Source organism: Mandrillus leucophaeus, unplaced genomic scaffold (assembly GCF_000951045.1).
Source record: "Mandrillus leucophaeus isolate KB7577 unplaced genomic scaffold, Mleu.le_1.0 Scaffold80, whole genome shotgun sequence".
Classification (NCBI taxonomy): domain Eukaryota; kingdom Metazoa; phylum Chordata; class Mammalia; order Primates; family Cercopithecidae; genus Mandrillus; species Mandrillus leucophaeus.
In genome coordinates, this window is record NW_012108697.1 from 1447582 (window position 1) to 1449983 (window position 2402).

Here is a 2402-nt window from a genome sequence, read left to right on the forward strand (position 1 = left end):
TATCTACAAAAAGGGCTATAAAAACACAAACACCAAACATGGACGAGGATGTGGAACAACCAGAACTCCCTCCCAGGGGGAATAGAAAATGGGACAATACCATGGAAATGGTTTGGTAGCTTCTTATACAGTTAAACATACACCCACCCTTTGACTCAGCCATTCTGTGTCTACCTGTGCACCCACAATAAATGAAAACGTTATGTCCACACAAACACTTGTACAAAAATGTTTAGAGAGCTCTATTCCTAACAGGCAAAAGCTGGACCCAGCCAAAACGTTCATCAATAGGAGAACAGTTCAACCATGGTATAACCATACAACGATACTATTCAGCAATAAACAAAAAATAATGGTGTGTGAAACAGCATGGATTAACCTCAAAAGTATTATTGTATATGAAACAACCTTGATACTAAAGAGTCCATGCTGTGTGATTCCACTTATGTGAAATTCTATGACAGGCAAAATTAATTCATGATTAGAAAACCAATGGTTGCTTCTCAGAAGTAGGGACCGGGATGGGACATGAGAAAACTTCCTGAGGAGACAGAAACATCCTATATTATGACAAGGATTTAAGTCTGTACATTTCAATGCATGTGAGCTTCCCCTAAAAAAAACTGAGGAAAACGTCCACTGAGGAAGCAGGAAGAATGGGAAGGGATGGGTGAAGAGGAACGGCAGGATGCTGACGGTGGCTGAGGCTGAGATGGGTGTGTGGCATGGGGACACTGCTCTAACTACACTTAATGTTTATCATCTGCCACAATAAAAATGATTTTCAAATATGTAGAAGAATTCAGACACCTAAGAACAATATGCTTACCAAACAGGCCACATCGATGACAAGTTGTGGACCGAAGAGGAGGTCCTAAGGAGGTGAAGAGCCCTGGATTATTTATGGACAAGGAATTCTCGACCAACTTGTTTAGTTTTTTTGATTTTGCAGGACGTACATTATTTCCGGGCTTCTATTAATAGAGAAGAGCAATGTTAGAATTTGGCAATAACTTTTCCATTTAAATACTAGATTTGGGACTAGATAAGATCAAGTAGATGTACTTTTCCTTATTCCTTCTATTAAGGTAAACTAAAACCCTGAACTTATATATAAAACTAACATAAGGTGACTCTGAAAGTGGGAGAGGAGGAGGTGGGCTGACTGGCAACCTGGAGACCCAAAGAGTGACATGGCAGTAAGGTGTCTGGGTTTTCTTTTTGCCTCATATATACCAGACTGGGTGCTGGAGAAGCCAGCAACCCAGAAACACCAGAAGGCAGAGATGATAAAAACTCCAACAAGAAAAGCTGTACTCTCGAGCTGGGTGTGGTGGCAGGCACCTGCAGTCCCGGCTACTTCCGAGGCTGAGGCGGGAGGAACACTGGAGCCCAGGAGCTCAAGGCTGTAGCAAGCTACGATAGTGCCTGTGAATGGCCACTGCACTCCAGCCTGGCCAACATAGTGAGACCCTCATCATTAAAAAAAAAAAAAAAATTTAGAAACCTGCTCTGTCTAGCCAAAGGATTAGAAAAAAAGGCAGGCCAGAAAGACAGAAAACTTAACATTAACTGCTCTACTCCAAACACCACAGACAAAACTGTGGCCCCACTCCCACCCACAGAGGGAGAGTGTGGGGCCAAGATTTCCACCCTCACAAGGCTACAGTGAGGTGTCCCAACCTGCTCACAAGTATGGTATCAGAGAAGGCCAACAGAATAGGGTGCCAGCACTTCATCCCTGAAGTGGAAGGATGACATCCCTGCCTACGGAGACCACATGGCAAACCTGGATTTCCACCTGGCAGCAATGAGGTGCCCCCATCCCCACCAACGTGGTGTCAGAAAACGCCTAGTGGAGAGTCCGGACTTTCCACCACAATTCAATACAAACTAATCCCTCCTAACACCCTCTCTTTCAGTCGGCCCTCTCTCCATGCGTGTCACTAGAGACCAAATGGGGAGCTGTAATGAGGTACTCACCACTGTCAGTCAGAAAGCAATCAGTTGAGGCCTCCTGTGAAGCTGGAACTCCCATCCTCACCCAAAAGAAAGAGCTCCCCAGTTGAATATCAGAGGCTGAGTAGGGAACCTGGACATATACCCCCAATCTGGCAGTAACAAACCAGCAGCCAGAGCAGTGTCGGAGGAAGCCAGCTAAGACAGGAAGTTTAAATAAGATAGAGGCTGGGTGTGGTAAGTCACGCCTGTAATCCCAGCACTTTGGGAGGATGAGGTGTGCAGATGATTTCAGATCAGGCCATGAGTTCGAGATCAGCCTGGCCAATGTGGCGAAACCCCATTGCTACTAAAAATACAAAAATCAGACAGGCATGGTGGCACATGCCCATAATCCCAGCTACTTAGGAAGCTGAGGCACGATGATCGCTTGAACCCAGGAG

General features: G+C 45.3%; 1 protein-coding gene across 2 annotated transcripts in view; it reads right to left on the reverse strand.

Moving 5' to 3' along the window:
- TDRD1 (tudor domain containing 1) overlaps positions 1 to 2402 on the reverse strand; it is a 61425-nt gene that overhangs the window by 32127 nt on the left and 26896 nt on the right. For both annotated transcript variants that reach the window (XM_011967499.1, XM_011967500.1), the window contains exon 4: positions 830 to 974. In XM_011967499.1, the coding sequence (XP_011822889.1) occupies positions 830 to 974 (145 nt within the window). The remainder of the gene's footprint in view (positions 1 to 829; positions 975 to 2402) is intronic.